Raw genomic sequence first — 26615 nt, forward strand, 5'->3', positions numbered from 1 at the left:
GGGAGGTGAGTGTTATACAGTAACTTTTTCGGCACGCAACACTACCTCTTATACAACCGCAAATCTCATTTCTAGGTGCCTATTAACAAATGTCTCAAATTTGGAAATGTATGAATACTAATAAGGGGAAATATGAGACCTAATTATAGCTCTTCGACACTGCTTGGCTATAGTAATAGTCTTAGAGGCGACAGCAAGTAGGTAGTTTTCGAATAACGTAAACAAATCGAGCGGTTTGGTTAAGTTACAGCCAAGATCTTCGAACCTATGGTCAAAGCACCGGCATTTATATGTCCTTACGCCTGCTAGCTCCTTCGTATGTATAAGCTCATAAACCTATACTGTTAGGATTCTGGAACAAATGACATGTTCAATATGTATAGACATAGACTCCCGTATGTAGTTAGTTTAGAGTTCTTTACGGAATAATGAAGTTGTTTCCATGCTATTTTATTCCATCTCGTGACATACTCCAAGGCGGTGTAGATCTATTGAGCTTGGTGCGGGATGAGATCCGTGTGGGGAAACCACGTAACCGTTACCTATGGGATTGGATAGCATCTAACAAATAAGCGGTATTACGTCTCGAGTATAAGATTAAATCGTGCGGTGTAGTCGGTTCTCAGTTTACTTCCTCTCAGTATACACTTCTGATTTTGCCAGCATACACGATACACGATGCCCGTCTCCATAGAGCAGGCCTTAGCCTGGGAGATAATGGGCAGTCTCCCTTACGAATACGCAAAGGTCTTCGCAGAAGAACGTACGAAAGACTGGGCGACGCGTCTGAAAGACTATTGGGCGAGACAGGCCAATAGATCCACAGAAAAAGGGCAAATACAGCATGTCCATGAAGGTACTCTGGAGTATTTCCGCCTCGCGCGTAGAAACACCCAACCCGAGTTCCACGGCTTCAGTGAGTAGCATCAGGAATCACTCATCCTATCAAGACTTAAAAAGAGAAATAAATACTCTCACGACTATGTATCGAAGAGATGACTCTTTTACCTTTCTCTCGTCTGGCTGACCAAATAGAATGATGCTAATGCAGAGTATTGTAGTGCATCTACCTCGTGAGATTCGTGCTATGGTCTATGAGTACCACCTACTAAAAGGGACAATATTCATGCCAAATACGACAGGTAGGGGCTACGGAGTAACCTATAATATCAAGCGTACTCGTGATGTTCATGGACGGGTATACCCGCGGTACAAGGGCCTTCCGCATACTTGGGGGATTAAGTATGGGCGAAGTATTGGCTTAATTTGCGGCGTAAGCCACGAAATTCAAGCGGAAACGATGCCAATGTTCTATGGGCGCAACCGTTTCGTCTTCCCGTCTGGTGATATCAACTTCGCCATGCTCCGCAGCCATGAGAGCCTTCCACCTTCTTGCTGGGTCTCTAATCAAATGCGCGACATAAGTCACACTTTCGACATGCGAGACGATACTTGGACCAACTTCGAACGCAGCCATGATGTACGTATGCAGCTAGGCGGAGAGGAGGACGTACACGAAGAGGAGTTTGTAGCTGCGGAAATCGACACGGAAACATATATGCGGCGATTTCACGACTCCGCAATGAACGAGTTGCTCTATTCGTGGGCCGAACGTGTAATGGATGTACGAAATATGAATTTAAATCGGCTCCATATAAGCCTTGAAGAGTGTTATTGCAGCTTGGGGTGTTGTAGATTGGTTAACACCGTTTTAGACAGACTGGTAGATGCCATTAACGCAAAGCCGAGGAATACTCGACCAAAGGTTATCGAAGTTGGTGGATGCAAAGATGAATCAGAAAGGAATGTAATCAAAGAGGCGCTAGAGACGTTATCTACAGATGAAGCGCCGATTGAAGTTCGATTCGTGAAACTTATCGAAGAGAAGAGGTCTATGAAGGAGGCTTATGTTGACATGATGGCAGAATTATTAGCAGTATAAAATTAGGCTATATAATATGCAGATATGCACATGTGGTGGAAAAGGGGTATAATACGTAGATGGCTATAAGACGGTAACCTACAGCTTATAGATATCTTCTCGTCCAACTGAAGCAAGACTGACTCAGATTCAGCCCTATCGCGTTTCTACCAGTCACAACTTCGCTTCCACTACCGTTACCGCGCTGGATCTTGGCGGGACACCCTGGCAGCCCCATAATTGCTGACTGCAGTTTTCGAGCTGAATCAAAACTAATTTGCCTTTGCAGTTTTAGAGTCTTGGCTGATCTTACTGCCAGTACACAGTGTCCTACCAATCCTTAATCTATGAGAATAATATGTTTTGGGATCAAGACAGGCAATTCTTGATCACTACCTAAACTAGGATAAATCTAAAGACGGTCGAGATGCTAAGGTGAAAATAACTATAGTAAGGTACCTAACCCAAAGAACATCATCTGTGGTTGAACTCTAGAAAAGTGGTTGGGCTTACGGGGCTCTCAAAACACAAGAGACTATGCGCCCCAGTCATTGCTTCCAAGCACTCAATGTCCTAAGAGGGAAAAGGCGTACTTTATTATCCTCTCCTCATGCCGGGTTCTTACTATTGATGAGTTCCGCGTCGCGTGGTATCCTAGAAAGACGCCTAGTCCTATCTATCCCATATATTCTTCGGGCTCGGATCCTTCGCGCCTCAGCAACCCCAGCGCTATTCCCGATAGGTAGACTATGTGATGCAAAACCCATTGCTAGCCAGGCTTGTCGAATATGGTACTAGAATTCGACAGAAATAGAAGCCACCAATTAAATTTCGCTACTACTATGTCTAGCATATATTGAATCTACCTTGTAGGGGTCAGCTTCCAGGGAATCCTCATAAAATAGTGAGATGGCCCACCCATGCCGGCATATTTTCAGAGCTGGACCGTGTTCATTTTCTCTTTCTTCCCCTCCATAGTTAGTTAGTCTTCTATGGTGTTCTTGTTCTGTGCTTCATGATCGACAATGAATCGGCTCCCAGAGACGAATACAGGTATTGTAACTTCCTGGATCCCTATTCCGACGGCGCATCCTCATCAACCCGGCTGCGAGAACTCCCTTTGGAAATTTGTACCTAGCATTCTTGCTGCATGGGACCCGGGCTATGGACTATCAGTTGGAGGTGTAACCACATGCCATCCCCAGCCAGTGACGACCTGGTGGTTACAAGAGCGACTTGGTCCCATTCGAGAGACGATATTTAGTCTAGGACCGATTACGTGCCCGAGCGATTACTATACTGCCACAGTGTCTGCTAAAGATGCTTCAAGTACTTATGTGGCATGTTGCCCATTGTACGTTTAACGATACGCGATTTTGGAATGGTGTATTAATTAATTATCCGTAGAGAATATGATTTCGCAAAATTCAAGGGCCCAGGAGATACGGGCGAGTGTACGTCGGAGATTAAAAAGGGAGCTGTAGTTACCTATGCTCAGAGGAACCCCGATTGGAAAATTACCAGCTCCAGCGTCACAGCAGATACAGCAGTATCGGGGATTCCTGTAAACGGCTGGATATTTGCCACCCCAACTGGATCTGCAACAAATAGTGCGAACAACTGCGATGCCTCCGTGGCAGATGCATTAGCGAACCATGTAGCAACAGGGAATTCTAGCTGTTCGGCGTCCGGTGGAAGCGGGATTTCAGGAGGTGCCGCAGCTGGAATCGGCATCGGTGTATCTTTAGGTGTTACCGGACTAGCAGCATTAGGTGCCGGTCTATTCATGATGTACAGAACGCGGAAAGCAGCCCGAAGGAAACCCTCGACAACCGATATCGCGCGATTCGCGAACGGTGGTGGAAAGGGTACAGAAGCTAACGCGCATATCATACCAACGTATCCGTCCGACCATCGAGAAACACCCAGCCTATCCGAGGGATATCAATACCCACCATACGAAAGAGACGCTTGGGATGCCTCGACGCCATGCTTGCCACCGCCACAAACATCAAGTACACACACCATGCCAGGACAGTACCCCACGGGGAGATGGAGGGCTCACCGTACGAACGTATAAACGAAAGGACAATAACAGAAATAGGAGAAATGCCATATCAAGAAATAGACAGTATGGTAGGAACAGGGTTCATGGGGCCACCCCACCACGATTCAGAAGAGGACATGAGGAGACGGATGGAATTAGAAGGGGAATTCGATCGGAACGTAAAAGTATCCTTATCAACACCATGGCTAGCAGCAGCCAGGGCCGTACCGCCATCGTCGTCTTCATCATCGCATTATCCCCCTCCCCACTAATCTAATTTGGAAAGCAGATAGTAATGTCGACATACTATCACATACGCTATGGCCCTGGAGTTGTATAGGGTCTGTTCGAAATGTATTCATCGTTATTATAAGCGTTATACCTGGAATTCAAGTGTACACTGTATTTTAGTTGATATCACAAAGAATATCAGCCGTGTTTATACTGTCATATAAAGGAGCATACAGAGGGAAACGCATACACAGGTATGGGAGGCTGCATTGTTCAAAAATTCATTGTACATACTTTATATGTATAGGTACATTAAGTAATACTTCTTCTAATGAACCATTAGGACAAGATCAAGTGTACCTAAATATCTGTCTACCAGAAACACCAAACCAGTATCATCAGTAAATAAGGGGCTATCTATCACCACTGTAGAAGGGCGTAAAAGAAAGAAAATGGCAATTGAGAGAACATAATGTGACTGAAGTAATCCATAGTAGTCTTTTCCTAGGACTAATAATGCATAAAGAACAAGATTACACGACAACGATCGATTAAAAACAATACTCGATATAGCTCAAAATATTATCTGTGATTTTCATTTACTCACAACCAATTCAGTAGACCACCAGTTATTGAGATCAGAGGAGCGGTATAATTCGGTAGAATCCAGAGCCATGAGTACTACCTGGAGTGTATACAAATCATATCTTCCGAAATTACACATTTTACCACTATCGACCCTATTCTGTCCAAGCCATGTTCCCTACTTCACAGTGTTTCCCCCTTCACTGGGAGTTTACATCATCTCAAACGAATGCGCCATCTTACATACTTGGAAACATGTAGGACAGTTTAGTGGAATCAAACCATACTTTCCACAAACGACATGCTCAACGACTATCCCAAAAGTTCATCTTGGAATCCAGCTCTTATTAGCATATTGCGCTGTTACATCTGAGCCGAAATATAACGGTGAGAATTTGCCCTTTTATTTTGCTACTATCCTTACGATGTAATTTCTCCCTTACAGCCACAAGATCTTATGTCAGGTAGTTGCCTATCTATTAACTGATTGGAATGGGCACTCAAGATCTATTTCTAAGTCTTCACGACATCTACATCTATAACTGTCTCAAAGAAAAGCCTGGAGGGATACAAATACAATTGTCACCCCCAACCCCCCGAATAGAAAATAAATTCCAGCTACTCTCCGCTCCATACCCACTTACCAAGTATAACTCAACCCTCACATCATCGCCCACAATGTTACTAGCCTGTCTCTCTGCCGCCTAAACAGCCTCAGCCTTCCTCACACTAACCACTCCCACCAGATCCCCCGACCATATCCTCTTCCAGGAAGAGCCTCAGAAGCGTCACCTCCTCCCTCTCCACTTCTACTTTTACCACTTCTGCCGTAAAAACAAGTATATCCAGCATCCACCCCCGGTCCCCATACGAAAACCTAACAGCCCAGACGACGACGGTCCAGAGTGACTCATCCCATACACCGTGACATAGACCAGCGAGCTACCCGCTATCCAACTCACCACTAGCTAGGTCCGCTAGCGGCTTCCTAGTCACGATGCCCGTAGTAGATAAGCCACGGACCAAGATCGAGCCTACAGGATATTCCCATCCAATGATCCGATGTTACCGCTTAGGTAGAGGCAGAGGGAGGCGGCCATTTTGGCTAGATGATGTGGAGATCTTTACCCTAGGCATTCCCCTTTTCCTGCCGTCTTCAATGTTAACCAACTATTTTAGTATAGCTCCGAATCGACGCCAACCTTTTAGAGGCCCGATTATAGATCTGGGATACGAACGTATAGCGTCGTCATCTAGAAATGGAAATTGGTTCTCCTCCAGTTTGCACTACGGCTATTATACGCTTTACATGAAATTTACCTAGATCATGTTACCTATCAGTGTTCTTAGTGGAATATGATTTATTACTATGGAGTTTGAGGCACGATCTGTTATTTTTCTCATAGCTTTCTCATTCATCTTCGGCAAGGATACAACGCTTACAATATCGGGGTATTCGCGATGTTACAGACCGGATTGTGTACCTTCTTCGTAGACGCTTTTCAGTTTTACAGTCGACACCCCAAAATTTCCGCCCCATTATATTAATATTAGTTCCGGTAGTGTAGCTTTCAAGGCACTCCGAAATACTTATTCTCTAGCACTAGATACCTTCACATGTCGATTTAGATAGTCAGAGAGGTCTGTTACTTGATGTTCTTTAAGGAAATTGAATTCTTCCGTGATTTAAATTATCCCTGCTCAACTTGTCGTTTAGATGGCATAGGCGAAACTGTCAGTATATACGCAGTAATAACCCTTGCCTCTTAAATATAACCTATAGATAAAGTACTTACTCACCCTTTTAACTTCCGGTTAGAACTCAGATATTCGAATGATTACTAAAACAATAACTAGTCGAGTACTGGTATGTACTAAGATGACTTACCATGTCCTTGAAGTCAGCATATCGTAGTATTCACTTATGAATAAAGCAGTGATAGAAACTGAGTGGTCAAAAAAAATAAGCTGGCCATCAGATGGCTGGTATCTGGAGGCCCAAAATGAAGGTCCTTTATCCGTCCCGTTCATAACCTTATTCAAGAAGCAATCCTGACTATGGTATACGGGGGCCTTTCCTAGGATTACCTAAATATCATATCGTCTGCTGGTTTATACCTGACGAATATTCGTACTAAACATATTCCGCTCTTTACTCCTGCAAGCTTAAAAGATGGCCGACTTCCAGCCAGAACACCAATTATCTCTCCGTTTTCCACGGCCGCCAAAATAGAATCTTCGCTAAAAACCGCCTCGCTACAATCAGGCGACATTAGGGGCTCTCTAAGCCATTCTGCGGCCTGCGATATCCTTGTACTAGCACGGATGCTGATCCACTCGCTCCTATCAACTACCAAGTTGGGAATATCAGATATCCGCCATGCCATATGTGCCGTTTCGAGCCGTCTAATACGCCTCGGGGAGGCGATCACGTCATTAACGCGAGCCCATCCAGATTTTGAATCATAGCCTAGCTTTAGTATATCCGCGCCGCAAGCCTCGCCGCTTGAATTTGGCCACTCTGGTATTTCGTAGAGTGGGATTATAATATCGCGAATTTGATGGGGTTTACTGCTAAACGCTTGGCCGATGGCCCCGCCAGGGTGGTTCTTCGCAAAAACTGATATGACCGTTGAATGTAACTCCTGAGATGCCACTACCGCGAGCGCGTCTCCTAGCGCGAGAGCCACAGTAGTAGATGTTGTGGGGGCTGAAACGCCGAACGATACTATCTCAGACTCGTGGATGGGTGCTGGGAGAAGTATTGCATCCTGCCGCTGTCGGATAAGCTCGCACTCCTCTAGTCGAGTATGCGAAGTGAGTACGATTACTGGTAACGTCGCATCCAGGTGTGGTAGCAACGCTAGAAGCTCAGGTGTCTTCCCTGAGAATGTAATGAAAAGAACAACATCATTCTTCCCGATCTTGCCAAGGTCGCCATGAAGAGCTTCGGTAGGATGAAGAAAAGTTGCATGAACTCCGAGACTATTGAAGGTTGCGACCAGCTTTTTTGAAATATGCCCCGACTTCCCAACTCCTATTATGACTAATTTTCCTCGTTCGCCTTCATGTTTCGTTATAGCTCCTACTGCAGCACTGAAGCCCTCTATAGCAGTCGTATTAGTCCTATATAAATGGGTAAGACTCCGGAGAGCGGTCGCTTCCGGCTTAGAAACATGAACAGCACCCGAAATCCTTTGCTTTGTAAGCGAGGTGGTCTCTGAAATATCCTCGAAGCTCTCAGTATCGTCTAAGCAAAGCTCTTCGATAGCGGTGCTACTTGACTCGGCTTCTCTCGGCGTTAGAGGTGAAGGCGGAGAAGGAGGGGGGACGGTAGGACGCGGCCTTAATCCTAACAGATAGACTTCGCTGTTGTGAACGGGTTGGTGTTCGACCATTGTAATATACCAATATCATACGCTGATAAGCTGTAGATCTGATAGAAGCTAGGGATCGCGGAAAATGATAACTTTAGCCCCTACACCTATACAAGACGAATTCGCCCAGTTCAATGACTCCAGAGCGGTCATAGCATATGGCCACGGGATATAGGCTCAGCCGTCCATATCAATGAATATGACAGGTATTTTTGAGGAGGATAGCTTAAACACTTGAGACCCTTTTAGATCTTATCTAGACATGGGTAGATCTAGAACGGTAAATTATCGAATGGCGTTACTAGTGGAATTTGTCGGGTTGGAATGACCTCTAGGAGACACCGCGACCTCCAGGGTCAATGTTGTTTCTCGAGTAGACCAGATTTTCTGGTAAGAAGGTATTGAAAGACCATTATAAGAATGGAAGTTTAAAGAGGTAGGTAAGGATATATTTACAAATAGACAAGATACCTATAGCATAGTCCGGCCGGTCCGCGAACGCCGAGAACTTAGTAAAGTCCGACGCTTGCAAGGAGGGCCGATTGTCTCAGTTATCTGATGAATCATTTGACCGAATGCGGATTGGTACGGAGCAAGATAATGCACCAAGGGAGGGCTAAATGTTGACGTGTAGGGGATAGGATCTTGCGTGCTTCTTACCCCCTTACCTACATCTCCGGCACTGAGATTTAGATTATCAATATGAGGTCTTGAGTACATACAACGGGTATGTTGGTAATATGCCGATTGCGGCATAGAAGCGGCATGAAATCCAGTGATTTTCACTTCCTGCAATGACCCGCATAAGATTCCTTCATCTAATCTTGGTTTATAGATCCTTACTAGATGTATACCAAGGGGTACTAGAGGAGCCACACATTTAGTATATTTAGTACCTATTCTTGCGACCCACGATAGGTAGGTAGCATCGAAACTAAACTGTTAGTCGATCGATGCTCTAGTGCGGACAATGGGGAATTCATCGTGAATCGACCCCCCTTTTTTGTAGCCCTTTAACTCTCTTCACAAGCTAAAAGGACGGTAGTGTTGAATATCTGATTCAGACAACTAAAGTAACCCTACATATGTAGATGTATAATTGAAGAGGAGAGATCTACAATCTCCAAGCCAGCCACGTCTTCCTTTTAAGGGCCACTATTGGTGCCCTCAAAATCGGAATCGGGCTAAACTATTGAAGGATACTGCTTGTTCGACTACGATTGATACCATGCCTAAAAGGTAAAATCAGAAGCAAAGCTCCAATCAAACACCCGGCTTCAAGTTTAAAAGACGGAATGTCTAAATGGCAGCAGCAGCAGCAGCAGCAGCAGTGGCACTTGCGCAGCTCGCTAAATGGTAACTTTAGAGTTGAACAGTCCCGTCTGCAATATCTCTGCATCTGGACATATGGGGTTATTCGGAATCGCAAGTAGACGTAGTGTCCGCGGCAAACCCGGAAAAGCAATTCTCGTCGAAGCGCTTGTGGAATCTCGTAATACTGTTAGTCCTTGAGAGGAAAATGTAGGTAGTTTTGACGTTGGTGTGGGATGCTATGTTGATGTGCAGCAACCGCTCCAGCCAAATACAACCACAGACAAGATAGAGTGATGCAGATCCCACGAAAACGCGGTGTGCCGTACTCGTGAATGCTTTGCAGAAGCTTATTCTTGAAACAGATGACATCCCACGATACTACCACTCGGTAGAAGATGTCACGATGGTTCCATTATCATAAGATAACTATCTCAAGGCTTTGGGTTTTATAGTATTCGGCGTTTTATTCGACTTGTTATTTTTTTTGGTTTATGAGAATAGGAATAGGGAAAGAAACGGACGGCTGAAAGTAAGGTTGGAAGTACAAGATAGAGCAAGTAGGTAGCTGAACAGAATGCATAGAATGTATTGGAGGGCAGGAGGGGGGACACTTAAGGAATAGATAAGATAAGCGACAAATTAAACAAATCTACCAATAACTGCTAACAGAGCTCCCTCTGAAGCACTGACCATAGTCCAAAAGCTTAAAATCTTACAGGCTATGTGGGTTCTGTGGATTCCAGTGCAACCACTAGACAGTGACGCCAGCCACATGATCTGCATTGTGGAAACATGCACCGTCAAGCTGCCGTCCACGGTCGACCAACTCTCCGACAATCAAAATCCGCTGTCTTTCCCACAGCCCCAGCCCCAGCCCAACGCAACTTTCCGAACCGCAGTTTCAAACGATCTTGATATGAAGACGAACCTTCGAATTCGTCTTAAAAGGGATACATATAGCTGAAGGACTGGAAATATCTTCTTCTCCTTCTTTTTGTTTCTTTTTTCTCTTCCTCTCTACCTCGGGTTAGCAATCGCCATGACGCGCCCGATTGTCTATAGCGTCGCCCTCGGCGTCTTTGTGTGTAGTACGTCATTATTATCTCCTTATCGTCCCACATAGGCAGAAACATCTATTCAGAACACCCAGGCCGAGTCATTCTTGTCGCATTTACTCTTCGTTATGAGAAGTGTATTTATCGTAAGAATGGATATAATTTATTTTCTATCTGATGAAAATAATTTAATGGGATAGAAGATGTGGATTGTTCATAGCTGAGCCGTGGGGGATCGTATGGTCATTCTGGAGATCGTCAGCTTCATCATGGCTGACACAAATTACCTATCGCAGCAACGGTCATGACCATAGTGTCTATCTTGACGCCGCATTGGGTCACGTATTCCGTCACCGCAGACACGGGCTCAACGTTTAAGAAATACATTGGACTTCATCAGAGTTGCTCCTCCGTCGACGATCCCTCGTGTCGACCCTTCCCTAACGACGATGACTGCCGCGACGATCAGTTCTTCTGCTCCATGTGGAGGAGCAGCGGATTCCTCATCTCATTTGCTACAATCGTTGAGCTCGCAACCCTTATCACTTTCCTCGTCGTGATGGCCGGCGGCAAGTACAAGCGCGAGACGGGCTGGAAACTGATCGGCTTCCTTTTACTTGCTGACGCCGCCGTCGAGTTCGCGAGTATGGGCATCGTGGTAGGTATTCGATTAAATGCACTATTGCATAGATGCTTAAATATTGTTGGGTTATTTCTGACATGGTGAACTAGGCCTATCTCTTCGATACCGATTCCCAATTCATCATTCCTGGCTGGTCTCTGGATTGGTCTTGGATCCTGTGCACTATCAGCGGGTCCGTATCTGTTCTGATTGCGATAAGTCTGGCTGCCTCTTCTTGGTTGCTGCCGCCCGAAGACGACTACGAATATCTCGAGGATCCAATCGACGCCTAAAAATAAAACGGTTTAAGATATAACGAGATATCCTATAAATGGCAAGATCAAGAGCAGAGCTCCATTAAGGGGTTTCTATATAAGAGCCCCTATATTAGTAAAACGGAAGATCGGTTACGATTCTTGGTGAAGGTCTCAGTTAGTAAACAGTAATGCAGGTTTCTTATTATACGGGCGTGCAGTATATAGGGCATGTGGCGTTTTATTAAGGGTTTTGTTTCGGCTGCATAAGACGCATAGCCATTGTCTAAATTGAATTTGATACTCGAACAAGTGTTCACGATCACGGAGGCTTGGATAGCATAGTTGACTGAGTAATTGCAGAAATGACATATTGATCCGTATCAAATTTTGCAATTGGTTCTATTACAATTTGGTGATCTATTGTAAGACAAGTTGGGTATCCTTTGCGTAGAACGTGCGCGGTCTATATATTATTATGATCAGTGATAATACACGTAAAAAAAATTTAACTGATCAATTGTCATTTTCGGAATCGTCATCATCCGAATCATCGGAGGCGGATTCAGACTCCGAGGAAGAGCTGCTGGATGATGTATCGGCATCGTCTGTACGCAATTGGGGCTGCGCTGCCTCGTTATCAGATTCACCATCAGAACTGCTGCTGTCGCTGCTACCTGAGCTAGAGTCCGAATCAGAATCGGAGCCGGAATCGGATTCTGAGCTCGTATCTTCGTCGACGACTACAGTCCGCGATTTCCTCTTTCGCTTGACCCTTTGTAGAGGGCCATCGTTCAGTCTTAGGCGTTGAACATCCTCAGCTGCAGCCGTAGCCCCTTCGCTCGTAGCGCCCTCTGAGTCCTCGGCGGTGGTCGTAGTTGATACTGTTTCGGTCTCGCTGCCTGACAGTTCGTCCAATACGTTCTCACAACGCATCCGCTTAACAACTCGACGTTGCATCTCCATATCTGAAGTCCGTAGAACGTAGTCTATTTCGTCGAAACGTCGCTTCCCTGTGATCCTTGGCTGACGTAGAAAAGCTGCAATAACTTCCTCGTATTCCCTCTGCCTCCTCTCAGTCACCTCCTTGCTCGAGGTGGGGAAACCTTGTGATCCTAGTTCCATGTCCTGTGCTTTGGTGCCAGATGCGAGTTCCCTGAGCCTCGTTCTGACAGCTCCCTTCAAACCCTGGATATATTCGTAAAAGACGTTAATATCAGCCGCCGGAATAGTAGTCTCGTCAGCAAAGACCTGTTCTAGTAGCTTGGTCTGATGATTTTTGTTAAACTTCCAAGTATCCTTGGATGTGTGCCACTGACGTAAATACGAAAGTGCCGGCTCCAAATTAACAGCAGCTTGCTTCTTGACTGGAGCTGTGACGGCTTTCCTAGGAGACGGTTGTTTTTGCTTGTTTCTGATTTGTATGTTGCTTGCCGTTGCTGCAGACCCGGCTTGTTGAGTGGACTCGGCAGCGAACGAAACGGATTTGGCCTTTTTTGATGGTGTCTGGGTGGAAGCAATTTGGCTTTGAGAGGCGTCTCGTTTTGGCTTTTTTGCCGAATGATCTAATGCAGGAACACCAGAAGATTTCCTCTTTGCATTGATATTGATAGGGCCGGCAATATTTTCCCGATGATGGTTGGGCACCGGCGGAGCAACGGTATCCGTATTTAGGGTAGCGTTATGGCTCTCTTCAGATGCAGGTTTAAGCTTGAGACCCAATCGTTTCCATGCTGGAACTCGTTGGGCTGACGCGTTCCCAGTTGGGGGGACGGAAGACATTGATGAGATGAAATGAAGAGGTAAAGGCAAGATAAATAAAGGTAACCAACAAGGGTGGGGGGATAACAATACAGTAACTAGCTGCTCGGGTGTATGACGGCTATCACTAGGAGAACCAGAAACCAAGCAAGAACGAGAGAAGTAGGTAAATCAATATACTTCTGTATGATATCCACGTGCCGTTGTCAGTTCTTCGGGTTTGAACTTGTTTTTGTCTTGCCTCGGAGTGTGGCTGGACTTAGGAATTTGCCTTCGTAAGTATGAGACTAGCAACACATGTGTACTAAGTCAAGAATATATGTGTGATGAGATTCCACAGGTGGAATTGCTGCAAATAAAAATTTCATGAGGCCTTCACATTGAATCTTTTCAGTGGAGAACTCATCCAGTTATTAACATGAATTGATGGATGGATATCGCTATTGGGAACTTTTTAGTGGATAGGTTGATATCTTATCATGAGGTAACTATCTGATAAGAATGTTGATAACCTTGGAAGTGGATTTAAGTCATCTTTCGGATACCGGTCTTAATAATATTCCGTAAAAAATAGGTCCGAGCTTTCATTTCTTTATATTAGGTAAGCCTGCTAAAACGAGCTTTCCCACAAGGTCATAGCTCGTTGATTGAATCCCAAGGCTCCAACCTGGCGCGTCAGAGCTTCGGGCTAATAATAGAGCTGCATCACTCGATTCGACCTCACTTCTTCGTACCATCCCTCATCACATAGGGAAGAAATAAAAAGAAAGCAATATTCTACTCCTTGAATAAATAGTACCAGTTTTCGACTCTACGTCTAAACTCACCGAAAATTACTACCATCAGCTCTAATCCCTAACAAGACTTCACCATGTCTGGAGGTGCGTTCGTCCCTCCTCCCCTCCTCCCCTCCTCTGTAGCTAGCCACTTTATCTGAGCTAATAATTTGCGCTTTTTATAGGCAGCGCCGGTTTCGACCGACATATCACAATCTTCTCTGAGCAAGGAAGACTCTATCAAGTCGGTATGTTGTCTCTAGCGTCCTAAGCGTCCCAAGAACGTCGTTATCTTGTCACCTTCAGCCGTCACGAGTATCAAAAGGATCCAAAGATATTGAAACTAAAGAGAGTGCAATGTGGGGGGTCTTTAAGTTAGCTGACAATAAATCGTTCAGAATATGCATTCAAAGCGATCACCGCTGCAAATATAATGTCGATTGGGGTCCGAGGCAAGGATTGTGCTGTAGTCCTTTCCCAGAAAAAAGTTCCCGTATGTGTTTTCAGCTTTACCCTTGCTGCGGTGAATATAGTTGAATTCCGCGCTGAAGCTAATGATAATCAATAGGACAAGCTAATTGACCCTTCTTCCGTCTCGCATATCTTCCAGATTTCGCCCTCCGTTGGTTGCGTCATGACCGGATCCATCGCGGATGCCCGGGCGTTTGCACAGCGCGCCCAGGGCGAAGCTGCCGAGTTCAGGTACAACTATGGATACGAGATGCCATGTGATGCCCTGGCCAAGAGGCTTGCCAATATCAGCCAAGTGTATACACAGAGAGTAAGGCTCCATCAACAATAGTAAGGCTAGGGACATTATGAAGCTGACTCTTTCCGACAGGCCTATATGCGCCCTTACGGCGTGGCGACGACGCTGATATCGCTCGATTCTGAATTCGGACCGCAGCTCTACAAGTGCGATCCAGCAGGATACTACGTGGGGTACAAAGGAACGGCTGCGGGACCCAAGCAGCAGGAAGCGCTTAACCACCTGGAGAAAAAGCTCAAGAACAAGGATCACGCAGATGGCACATGGGAAGATGTTGTGGAGCTAGCAATTACTACGTTAAGCACGGTCCTCAGCATGGATTTTAAGAAGGTGAGATTGAGATCGGAATCGTTGGAGGCCCCCGAGCGGACGGTAAGGAGGGGTCAGATCCGTTCTTCAGGACCCTGACGGAGGACGAGATTGATGAACGATTACAGGCCATTGCCGAGAAAGATTAGCGGGTAAGGCGGTCGTGGCGTAAGGCTGGGTTCGGTTAAGCACAGCTGATTCGTGTATGCTGACTACAACAATATGTTGTGGAGGCCTGGGTTCGTCATTATATCCTTGTCTCCGTGTGTCACTAGTTTAGATCTTGCATCAACAGGACCTTTGATCATTATTCTAATCTGGACCGGTCTTGGGAATCCAGAAATCCAGAAATCCAGAAACCCCATCTTAATCCAGCTTAGGGTGGTTATAGCTGAAGATGCGTATCAAAGATGCGCATTTTGTTTTGGGATCCGGATGTTCAGGTGGTGGCGAGAAGGATGATCTGGGGGTTATAAAACCCATACCGGTGAATAATTGTCATCAAGAACCACATCTTTCAAGTGCGGATGCGACATAGACGCATCAGCGCGTAAGTAGCCATAAGCATCTCAACTAAGCATATCAACAATTACCCACATACGGGTAACTCGGGCATATATTGATCTATCTCATCCGGAAGGCTGGGACTTTGAACGTGGCAGACGTAAGCCACCAGGGTGACACTGACCTCAAGATGCCCGACCCATGGGTATGGTACCTCGTGGGAGTTCAGGGATGGAAGCCAAATAAGATGACCTAGCGTGGGATGACAATGACCGGTAGAGAAGCCGGGAGCACGAACGTTTCTTTTTCTAAATTCCACCCTGTTTTTGGCTGTTTCAACTGTCGTATTTAATAGGAGAATATGGAACATGTGGAGCTGTACTGTGTAGATCGTAGGCATCGCGCTGCAGCTGGGTCGTGAATTATTCTTTTTTTTTTCTCTTTCCTACTAACCCTCTCTGCAATACTAAGCTACAAATTTTTGGGTAAATACTTACCTTAGGTAGGTAATATTCGTTCAGCTCAGCCCAAAAGGTGGCTGAGGGTCAACGGTGACTCTCTATTGGTTGGATATCTTACACCTAAGTCTGAATAGTTCCACTACTTTGTTTTTATTCCACCTGAGAACTTTACAGTCTATACTGCTTTTGAATCTTGGTGTCATATGTGGCGCCGCTGAATTCTTGCCCTGGCTTTCCTACTCTAGCCAACCCGTATGCCCTATGAAGAGCCTCTTACTCGCCTAACCCTACGATCATGTCCCCTGGCATTAGCCCCCCTCCCCTAAAGACAACTTCCCTGTCCTTACGGCTAGCTTTCCCACTAATAGATCCATTCTATGCCCTACCGTGACGATGGGCGTTGAATTTACTGCATTGGTAAGGCAGTTCGTGGCGTCGGTTGCCCAGGAGGCTGCAGGTATCATCCCGGATGCATCAGGGGTCTCTTACCAGATTAACGGAAAAGATCTGAGATTTCGATATCCAGCTCAGTTAGGATGCCATAGGTTTGAGCTGCCAGTCATGTTCCGCTTAGTTAGTCGATAATAAACTCCGATTCGGTAACGGGCAACGTGAGCAGAGCACATAGAGCTGATAACGATGCGTACTGTGACTTACACTTCGAAAGGGGAGGGAGTATCAGCGCAAATATTCCTCCTATGGAACTACTGTATCGTGAGCGCTTCAGATGCTTTTCTGCTTGATCCGTAATAAGTCGATTAATCCTACAAAAGCCAAGTGGAAGTCGCTGCTTGAGATGTTCAATATGCCGCTTCTTCTTCATCAACCAAGTCTAAAGCAGTCTCTACACTCCTGCAGCCTTATCTATTTCCCTTTTCTCCCCAAAAGCCAAGATTCTCCCCTTCCATTGCGTTGCTTCTATTAAGTCTCCGGAACGATATCATCTAAGCTCCTACGTATTGTAATTCATCATTGTGTATTTAAGTCGAGCATCCGATCGCAAGAGCAGCATCTTACAGAGGACACTTACTAAAAGGGGCATAATGGATGGACGTAAGTAAAAGCCGCTAAAAAATATTCTACGCCTCCCGAGGTCAAATTACAGGAGACGGCCTCTTAAAGACATCCCCTAATAATTAACTTAGTCAACGACTACCGAACGGCACGGGTGGCCGAACTCCTCGAAGAGTTTCGAACTCTCCAATATTACATCGCCAACGTTCCGGTAGACCCCCCTTACGCAACCGATTATCATACCGAAGGTTGGGCTGCTTTACGCCAGTGCGCTCTAGACGGACAACACATCCTCAACTGTGCGGCGGACGTAACAGTGCCCCGAGCCAGAGGCGGCGAGTTGGAGCAAAGAAAGGCAGAGTTGAAGCAGTGCGTTAAATCCTTTACCTCGAGATCGACATCAATATTTCATTACCCAAGAAATGCCGCTAACAGAAGTAATCATCTACAGGATCCTCTTAGATGCCTACTCCCGCAGACACGAAGCCCAGAAGATCTACCTCCGCCAGGCAGCGGCACAGAGATGGATTGACTACAGAGAGGGAGTCCTCCAAGGTCAGCAGCCGTCCTCTGCGAATCGACAACAACTAAGAGCCTGTGACGAACAACTACGACAAGTAAGACGAGCGTTTTCCTCCATAGTAGCTGACACCAACCCCTTATTTACCCCCTCTTACGATAAACGTACCCCCGAGAACTACTATGATATTTTCAGCTAACAACACAATTCAGGAACTCTCACAGGTCACAGACGAAGTCGTTTATCAACAGCTTCAGAGTGGCGACGTAAGCATGGGACATTGGACGGGCGAAGACCCAAGCCTATCGGCGGTTCGGCGATGGGTGCGGGCACGCCCACATACGACTTAACCACCGCACCGAGGTAAAGTATACGAGCACACGGCGTATCGTACTACTTGAAGGCTAGCGGCTCATTATTAGCTTCGACTCCGACGCGGGACTACGATACAGGGTGTACGATGGGATCATTTCTTAGAGTATGAAAGAATTTTTTGCGAATATCAAGGCCAAGAGGAGGACTCAAGCAGGCGACATCAGGACATCCAAGGCGTTAACAAGGGTATCATGGGGAACACAGTCGTTACGGTAAACATACAGGGTCATAGACTTGTGGATTACTTTTTAAAAAAAGAAAAAAACTGTTGATAGGAGCCCTCCGAAAAGGGGGGTCCAACGAGGTCGAATGGAGACTGCCAGGCGCAGCATCGGCAAATATAGATAGACTGTCTGATACTGGACACGGTATATAGAGTTGACTTAGACTAACAAAAGTGCTACCGAGGCACAAGAATAGCAATCGTTTCAATATATTCCATCTATACCATAGCATTCTGCTTACTATCTTGCGTACTATTATTTGGCTACACCGGCAACGGTTCCAAGAAGGCTAAGCGAGGAATTAGGACAACTCCGGGGTTAAATAGGAGCATTATAGACCGGCGCTTCGTATCCTTAGACTGACTCGAGTATACTAAATATCGGACGAGCTACCTTTAATAGCTTAGATTACATACGCACACACGTGTTAATCGTGAATCTAGACGTCTAAATAGAAAACTTCTAACTAGTAGTCGGGGGTTTTTAGCCTTGAACGCCATCAATAAGGTGATGATAGCCACTATCCACAAAGGCGCTTAAGCCAACTCTACTACCTACCGGATTCATCCGCCGCCACATGGCACTTCAAGGATTAGCAATGGCAATTAGTTATGTAGCGTATGGAGGACAAACCCGAAGAAATCTAACACTGCCCGGGAGTATTTCTCCTAGAGGGGGTCCGCTTAACGACAAGTTCCCGCACGAAACTAAACGACGGTTCTTCTTATCTTCGGAGCTAGAATAGTCACAAATTATTACGTGGTAGATGAAAAATCCAAGCGTAGATTTCAGCTAGCTATGGGTATAACATCGTACTCCCTCATGACTAAGTTTAGTTCTTGGACCGAATCCTCGGTTCGAAGGAGAACCAAACTTTTACACAACATCCTAGTAACTAAAGGGGGGCAGAACGGACATCTATCTTATTGAAGAAGAATAGGCAATTATTGTGCTCCATGATATCGTACCTATAAACCACAGATCGCAATTGCTTTGCTTTGTAATGGATTCTTACCCCCTTGCGCAGCTGAACTGACTTGGAACTATTGGATAACAGTTACCAATGATGTTAGTCCCTTGGCTCCGGAGTTTTCGTAGATGTGATCGAGGCCCCCGATTTTTTTGTTACGGGGGGGATCCATTAATAAATAAAAAAAATAAATGATAAATGTATTCACTTATGTTAGGTACCTACCTAGGTATGTATTTCTAAGCTCACCTAATATTCGGTCCGGGATCATATAAATCCATCAAATATGCGACCCACCTTATTTACTTTTTTTTTTTTTGCCATTGTTGATATTCGAAATGATGCAAGAAAATCTTCAATTTTTGACATGTTACATTCTATAATAACATTATCACATTTCAACCAAGAGTGCAAGTAAATTGTGCCATATAACACATAACACATAACACAATATCACGGTAAGTCTTTTGCGATGTCTTCAGCTTTTCAACGCTGCCATCTTCTTTGCATCCTGCAACTTTTTCCAACATAGTGCGTGGATTCACTCGGATGGCAGAGATGGATGGATCATGTCTTCCGACCCAATCATTTTTCTGGACCATCTCTCACGTGTGATGGATACAGACACCTGGGTTTGGACCACATTCATATTGATATCAAACCACGCATTGCAAATATGGCTGCTTGTAAGGTTTGCGAGCAGGACCTGACGCTGGAACTGGATGGTGATGATGGCACTGATGAGCCGCAGTTGGTGCCTGACGATCTAGAACTCATTTGCGGGTGCCACTACCATTGGCAATGCCTTCTCGACCAAGCTGCAGAGTTGGCTGCATCGCTTAAGTGTCCTTCATGTGATACAGAGCTCGCCGCGAACACAGCAGGGCCTTCCTCTGGTAGCTCGTTAGTGCAATCCGCGCCCGGCGCGGCTATCCTGACAAGATATACCAACGAAGGTGGCATTCAGGAGAATTACGATATCCTCCCTGCAGTCACCGAGGAAGCTTATCTAGAGGCAAACCCCGAGGCTCGTCCTGCCCGTGCCTTTCACATCATGTGCGGCGAGGGCGATGTAGGCGGAATAGTAGAGCTCCTCCGCGATGCGGAACAAGCGCAAGGAGACGAGCCTACAATGAATGCTGCAAGCATTATTCGCTATCAAGACCCGTTAGCAGACTCACAGACTGGCCTGCATATCGCGGTGGAAAAGGGGCAAGAGGAAGTTGTCTGGTTGCTTTTGTGGATAGCATCAACTCTTCCAACAGGATCATTCCCCGGGGAGGCCGTACAAATAGCGCAAGTAATGGGGATCCAGCGACCGAGCACGTTGGCCTCGGAAGATATCCGAGCGCTTGCAGATAATCAAGGCCGAACGGCTGAGACGCTCGCAGAGGAGATGAGTGGTTACTGGGCAAGTCTAGTAGACTCTGGTACTTTACACGCTGAGACCTCATCTTGATTATGTTGAGGATAGTTCTGCTGAATACAAACTGACCTCGGTTGTTGCATAGCTATTAAGCCCTGCGCCATATATCCTGAAGTATCCTGAATTACCAGATGTCTTAGACGAACTAGGGGTAACGGTCATCTGCATATGCATACGTATAATTCCACCAACCTACATGCGATGTACAGATGTACATGATAAAACGCCAACAGGTTTATTAAAGAAATCTGCAGTGATCGTCAAGTGACTAGTCACGCTGCAGGCTCGTGATCTTGCGCAGTTTGGTATCAAGAACAGTGTAATATTGTTACAGTAAGTATCTCGAGGCCGGTTTCTACGCCAGCTGCTGTAAGACCAACAAATAAGACCAACAAATCCTATGATGCTACCATCCGTGAATACCTAAGGCGAATATCCACATATTCTTTACGTATAATAAATTAATAGACAATTATATCAACCTAGATATTCTTATTCTAACCCCTCATATTATATGCATCAATGACGATAATCAGATCATGATATTCGGCATATCTTGCTTTTATGCCTGCATTTCTGCAATGTAAGTTAAAGCTGCAACCCAAAATTCAAACACCAAGACCGGGGGTGCACGACACGTGCCGGACCAACATTAAATGGCATAGATACATGTACCTTAGATAAGGGTAGGTTAGGTACATATTTAAGTTACATCGATATGTAAATCAACGATCTGTGGGTATATGAATATTCTCCCCCCTTGAAAGAAATGGCCCACCACACGAAACGAAACGAATATTTCACCAAGTACGAGATGCATACTATAAAACGTTGGCGCCCAGTAGTAGTTGCAGTTGGGTTTGCCCCCCTCTCCCCCCCCTTTGCCGCTCTCCTGCATCAGGGGTCTTTTTAGACCGCCTTACGCCTGTCGGGACTTTTACATTACGCACATGAATGTACCTAAGATATAGGTAGATATAGATATAGATGTAGATGTAGATGTAAATGTAGATGTATCTTCAATACCCACCTACCTACATACATGATACTACCCTACACAAGTTTGCATCTTGCTTTACCTGCCCTACTTGAAAGCCTATCTCGTAACCACAAGCAGCTAAAATTAACTCTGCATCCCCATCTACATCGAGCCAAGCCAAGCTTGACATTATGTAGGTAGGTAGGTATGTAGGGCACACCGCACCCTCCCGCAGGCATGTCGGGTCTTTTGTACGTTGCACCGCAGTTGGAACCGACCGCATCTCTTCGTTGATGACGCCACACAGCCGAAACGAAAAAAAAAAAAAAAAAGATACCTCGGCCTCGATCTGGGTATGGCCTCTTCCTGATGGCCGGTGTATGCGGCCGTAAGTAATCCTTTCGAGGGGAATGACGCAGTTAGCTTATAGCTGTTGAGGCTCGGTGATTGGTGGCGGCGTGGGGTTGAGGTGGGAGAGGATGTAGTGGTGGTGGTGGGATTTGATTATATTTGAGTTACTGTATTATTTATCTTGGGTGGTCTCTAGCATGTCGTGTTCACTTTGCTCTGAGTATATCCTACGGCGTGACTATCTAGGTAATTCATTGTATATGAGTGTTGGTAGTGTATAGATGCACGTGTAACCCATGTAGGAGCCCCCACACTCAACGGGGATGATATTAGCGAAGACAATATTGCTTGCAGTTATTCTGGCTCTAGTAGAAGTAATGATAGACCTCGTGATGGACTAGAGGCGTGTCTCCTATAGATTGCCTACTTAGGAAATGGGTGTTGGACTCTTCGTCCTTCAACCTATCCGGCCTAACTTACGCTCTTCCGCAGGGCACCACATCAAGCTGACATCCCAAACAAACAAACTCTGCTCCGTTGAAAGAAGTTGCGTTTCTTGTGCGAGCTGAGTTCGTCTAGCCTACTAAATCGAACAGGTGTAATAGGCTAGTCTAGCCCGACGACTTCTGACACGGCCGCCCTTACATATACCGTATGAAAATAGCCATCGGACTTACAGTTCGTCGGCGGGATAGCATCAGAATAGTCATTATAGAAAAGATCTCCCAGAACAGTAGCTTACTACATACCTTGTATATTCCTCTTTCCTGTGACTCTTGCTGTATATGGCATTGCCGATAGCTCTCAGGTCTAAGTACCTACCTACCTACCTATCTAAGCACAGCGTACCCATATCGCCGAAAGGATCCCTCAGAGGGGCATAAGAGGGCGTCCGTGTTACGGCAGGCGAGCGATGTGGGGATAGGTTGAGATGGGACGAATACCACGCCTGGAGGATCTGCGATGTACCGAGGGGCGTCTGCAGGTAATAAAGCGTAATAAGTGGGCTTGCAACTCGTGGCGGCGCAGCAGAAACGAATCCTAGGAACACTGCATCATGGGACTCTAACTAACGTCGTCTCGAAGGATCTTGGTTCTCGGCGGAGTTTTGTTTGATCGGTAGGCGGAAAGGATTCGATATTTCTTCAGCTCGACGAGATGTTGAATATTAGCACGATATCTCGACAGCTGCTCGGTTCGATAAGTGATGATCTTCAGTATGTAGATCGCAAAAATGAAACGAGACGACCTTAGACGAGTCTACTGAGGTATCACTGACGGTTACGACATATGCATCTTGATGGAGCAGATGAGGGTTGTGGCAGAAGTCTTCTCGATTAACAATAGTCTTATAGCGATAGTGTAAATCTATGCTAAAAAGTTGAGCCGCCTACAGGCGGAGGATCTATCTCGTTGGGCTCTCGAGCTCCTAAGCGGCCTAGATCGTGTTGGTATTTCAGTCTCTGGGACTATGTTACACTCTTTTAGCACCATAATACCTCCCCCCTTCCTTTCCCATACGAATCCTACACACTAGCCCATGCAACCTCAAACCAACGACCCCTTTTATGCCAAAATAAGACGGGTAAAATACAGACTCTTGAATAGTAATCCTTTTCAGCCTCGATGACGCACTGAACGGTACCTAACGCACTGGGTATAGAGGTGTCCGTCGATATCAGAGGCATGTAACAACAAATCCGGGGATGACCCTGACGCCTTGAGATGAGTATTAAGGAAAGTATAGTAGAGAGAATGTGAAGGAACAAGTTCCTGATAAGTAATAAAGGAAATAAGTGTGTAAAAATGCGATAACGCCTGGTTGTCTAGGGTCGTAAATGCTAATGTCTAAAGGAATGACTAGAAGTGTAATATAAGAATGCAAATGCGCTGTGGCCGGCCGTAAATCGTCGATCGTCATGATGTAAAAAAAAATGAACGTAATAAGTCGTTAGGCAAAGCAAGGAATGAACTTCGTAAGTCTAAGTAATACGAATAATAAGTGTGCCTAAGCATCGAAGAAAGTAGTATAGTTTAATTGGGCGAAGGGGTCCGACCCGGTTGGAAAACGGCGGAGGATAAGAAAACATCAGCTCGCTCCCTGGTGGGGGAGTTCTTCATCGGTGGCGCAGGTGCAGGGGGCGAAGTAGGCGGCGTCTTGTTGAGACATTTCGAATGCTGGTTGCTGATAATATCATGGCTGTGGGCGCGATGTAAAATTCTACGGTGCTCTTCTGATCGCGGCGATCCAGTAAGTTCAGAGTCTGCAATACCGACGTTCAATTTAGTGAATTCATTCTCGACATCAGCTAGGAGAGCGTAGACATCGCTGTCGGCATAAATGCGAATGCTTTCCATTCGCTGTAGAGTAGATTCCATCGAACTCTTTCGGTTACCATTGGCTACATCATCCTCAGCCTCTTCAGATGGTAGCTCGGGGATCATTGAAGGTACTCGAGCGACGACACGCTGTGGCGATGACGATGGAGATGGCGACGGGGACTGAGACTGAATAGGAGCATTATTCTTGGTTGGGCTCCGAGGTGGCGTTGAGATATCCGAAGTGCCATTGGGTAGCCGAACACCCATGACCTGTTGAAGAACGTCGCTTGTGATGCCGATATCTTTAATTACCGAAAGCGTGGAGGCGGCGGCAACATGCTCAAGGAGTTTTTGTCTAACACGAGTTCGTCTGTTTTCAGCCTGTTCAAGTTTCGTAACCCAATCATCAATTGAAGCGTCAAGCTCGGCAAGAGTTTCCTCTTGCTTTAACATGGACTCGTAGCTAAATTTAGCAACGCGAGGTGACCTCAAGTACTGGCAAATGCGGCTGTGAAGGTTTCGGCGCCCGGCACGAAGAGATGTATACGTGCGACGAAGATACTCTGTTCGCTCATCGAGGTGGCGTAGTTCCTATGAATGATTAGATTATGGACAGTAATGTTAAGAGATTTGGGGCCTACCTTGGAGAGGTTTTCGACATCATCCTTCTTGAGTACTTCAAACCTCAGAGTTTGACCTAGGGCTTGCTTTTGCAAATAAGCAATTTCAGATGAGTCGATGTTCTTGACTGCTTCGCTGGGTTTCCATCCCTGAGGTAGGTTCTCGAAAGCACGGCGTTCAGCGCTGACGCTCCTCTTAGAGTTGCTTCGCTTTAAACCACCACCATTGCCATTAATATTACCAATACTACCAATTGGTGTGCCATCACTTCGCTTCCGTGGACGTCCGCGATCCATAATACCCCAGAGTCGGATCGACCACGTCTATGAGACGGACTTGGGTTTGCTCGTGATTGTATTTCAGGGCTCTACCTTTGGTGTCGCCATGGTATCAATGGTTTGCTGCATAGTGGCTACAGGTGTGGTTGAACCTAGCCTGTCCCATGGCTTTGGAGAACCCCGGTATTCTGCAGGTGCCGATAAAGGTGTCGGGAGCGTCGAGTTGGTCGTAGCAGTAGTCGCCGACATAGGGGTCGTAGCTGAGACCGAACTCGAAGCAGGTGTGAATGGAGTTCGTATCTTGGGTGATTCTTCAGTCCGTGTTAATCGGATTGTCGGCTCCTGTTGCGTATCCCGTTGTGAATCCCTAGATCTAAGTCGGCTTAACGAAAGCTGCCGGGCTAGCCTTGGAATCGGACCGCTCTGCGTTGGTATCGTTAAGGGCGCCAGGTCCTTTGGAGAAAGCGGTTGCTTTGGAACTGAAGTAGACGTCTGTGCATCTCTGACTGTAAAACCCTCTAGGTTCTCCTCCGGACACTCTTTAACGGAGGTTGTGGTAAATTCAAAGAAATGACGCTGGCGCCAAGTGTTGACAGGAGTACTGATGGATCGTTCATGTAACGCAGGCCGGCCCGGAATCGTTGCTACCAGCCAGTTAATATTAGATGTACATCCTGAGAGTTATTTTACTTACGTGAATCCATCGCAACCTCCTGTACCGTCGTCATAGGGCCTAACTCGGGTACGCTGATCTTTCTCCTCCGATTTAAGTTGTGTTCCTTGATACGCATCCGGAGGCCGTTGCCCACGGAGGCCTTGTCCGTCTGTCCCATAGCCATCGCGAAGGCCTGCTCCGGATCCAATTGCTTTCCACTAGTAGCTGATGGAAGCTGTTTTTCTCTTGGGAACAGCTGATATTTCCGAGTCTCCGGGTTCTGCATTCTCCAGACAAATGGCTTCTTCTCCTCGCACGAGCTTGTAGATGATAGCTATAGGGTAATGACAATTAGTTGGAACCGGCCATCGAGAATTAAAAAAAGGATAAGGATAAGGATCATACCGATTCAGTAGAAGCTTGAGCTGAGAAAGCATTCGCTATATAACTTCTGAGGCTACTAAACTCTCCATCACTATCAAACATACAGGCAGCTATATGAGCCATTAGAACCTATGACCAGGGTCCCTAGAAGATTACACTAAGGAATTATTATAAGCAAGGAAATGAATTAAGGTTTTCTCATGCGGACGGCAAGCGGAAAAGGTGGCGGATTGAAGTCATTATGTGCGCGACAAACGAGCAATGAAATTACCAAAAATATGCACACACTCAAGCTCCAGCTTTCATGGTGATAGACGTTGTGTAATAGGCGTATGGAGAAAACGGAGAGGCAAGGGAAACAGGATATGCATGTCCTTAATACACAAATTATAGTTGGTACCATGCTCTCTGAATTTGTATCCTATAGCGAAGCGGATAAGGGGATTGTAAGGCCAAATGCATCAGGGAACTTGGGATGCAACCTCCACTTAGGAGCGAGACATGATACCG

At 46.0% G+C, this 26615-nt stretch overlaps 6 protein-coding genes across 6 annotated transcripts; 3 read left to right on the plus strand and 3 right to left on the minus strand.

The window, feature by feature from the left end:
* Positions 1–6868: 6868 nt before the first annotated feature.
* Positions 6869–8182, minus strand: GL218_05542 (Arabinose 5-phosphate isomerase KdsD; the record flags this gene model as incomplete). The annotated part of the gene is made up of 1 exon (XM_033582208.1): positions 6869–8182. One exon carries the CDS (start codon positions 8180–8182, stop codon positions 6869–6871), a length of 1314 nt encoding a protein of 437 aa, XP_033434375.1.
* A 2332-nt stretch (positions 8183–10514) lies between these two features.
* On the plus strand, positions 10515–11445 carry GL218_05543 (putative lysine-sensitive aspartokinase 3 protein; the record flags this gene model as incomplete). Its single annotated transcript, XM_033582209.1, has 3 exons — positions 10515–10563; positions 10827–11188; positions 11263–11445. 3 exons carry the CDS (start codon positions 10515–10517, stop codon positions 11443–11445), a joined length of 594 nt encoding a protein of 197 aa, XP_033434376.1.
* A 477-nt stretch (positions 11446–11922) lies between these two features.
* On the minus strand, positions 11923–13188 carry GL218_05544 (putative proteasome subunit alpha type 6 protein; the record flags this gene model as incomplete). The annotated part of the gene is made up of 1 exon (XM_033582210.1): positions 11923–13188. One exon carries the CDS (start codon positions 13186–13188, stop codon positions 11923–11925), a length of 1266 nt encoding a protein of 421 aa, XP_033434373.1.
* Positions 13189–14038: 850 nt separating this feature from the next.
* On the plus strand, positions 14039–17870 carry GL218_05545 (Proteasome subunit alpha type-6; the record flags this gene model as incomplete). The annotated part of the gene is made up of 8 exons (XM_033582211.1): positions 14039–14048; positions 14129–14191; positions 14342–14436; positions 14512–14724; positions 14785–15103; positions 17132–17369; positions 17452–17617; positions 17733–17870. 8 exons carry the CDS (start codon positions 14039–14041, stop codon positions 17868–17870), a joined length of 1242 nt encoding a protein of 413 aa, XP_033434374.1.
* A 1895-nt stretch (positions 17871–19765) lies between these two features.
* On the plus strand, positions 19766–20548 carry GL218_05546 (putative ring finger-like protein; the record flags this gene model as incomplete). Its single annotated transcript, XM_033582212.1, has 1 exon — positions 19766–20548. One exon carries the CDS (start codon positions 19766–19768, stop codon positions 20546–20548), a length of 783 nt encoding a protein of 260 aa, XP_033434950.1.
* A 3331-nt stretch (positions 20549–23879) lies between these two features.
* On the minus strand, positions 23880–26158 carry GL218_05547 (uncharacterized protein; the record flags this gene model as incomplete). The annotated part of the gene is made up of 5 exons (XM_033582213.1): positions 23880–24758; positions 24809–25111; positions 25160–25710; positions 25761–26041; positions 26127–26158. 5 exons carry the CDS (start codon positions 26156–26158, stop codon positions 23880–23882), a joined length of 2046 nt encoding a protein of 681 aa, XP_033434951.1.
* Positions 26159–26615: the final 457 nt, after the last annotated feature.

The sequence above is a fragment of the Daldinia childiae genome (assembly GCF_008694065.1).
Source record: "Daldinia childiae strain JS-1345 chromosome Unknown Scaffold5, whole genome shotgun sequence".
NCBI classification, from domain to species: domain Eukaryota; kingdom Fungi; phylum Ascomycota; class Sordariomycetes; order Xylariales; family Hypoxylaceae; genus Daldinia; species Daldinia childiae.